General features: G+C 58.0%; 1 protein-coding gene across 1 annotated transcript in view; it reads right to left on the bottom strand.

Moving 5' to 3' along the window:
- Nucleotides 1-269, bottom strand: part of EMH_0031830 (uncharacterized protein) — a gene marked incomplete at both ends in the record, with an annotated part of 10,325 nt that overhangs the window by 74 nt on the left and 9,982 nt on the right. Inside the window, one exon of the mRNA XM_013494570.1 lies at nt 4-269. Coding sequence (XP_013350024.1) covers nt 4-269 — 266 coding nt within the window. The remainder of the gene's footprint in view (nt 1-3) is intronic.

Genomic DNA, 269 nt, shown 5'->3' with positions numbered 1-269 from the left:
ATATGCCTTGCTGCTGCTGCTGCCGCTGCTGCTGCTGCTGCTGTTGCTGCTGCTGCAGCTGTTGCGGAAATGCTTGCTGCTGCTGCAGCTGTTGTTGCTGCTGCTGCAACTGTTGCTGCTGTAGCTGCAGCTGTTGTTGCTGCTGCTGCAGCTGCAACTGTTTCTGCTGCAGCTGCAGCTGCAACTGTTTCTGCTGCAGCTGCAGCTGTTGTTGCTGCTGCTGCAGCTGTTGCTGTTGCTGCTGCTGCAGCAGCTGTTGCTGCTGCTGG

Source organism: Eimeria mitis, genomic scaffold (genome assembly GCF_000499745.2).
Source record: "Eimeria mitis Houghton genomic scaffold, Emh_scaff1204, whole genome shotgun sequence".
NCBI lineage: Eukaryota > Apicomplexa > Conoidasida > Eucoccidiorida > Eimeriidae > Eimeria > Eimeria mitis.
This window is presented reverse-complemented; position numbering and strand designations above follow the sequence as displayed.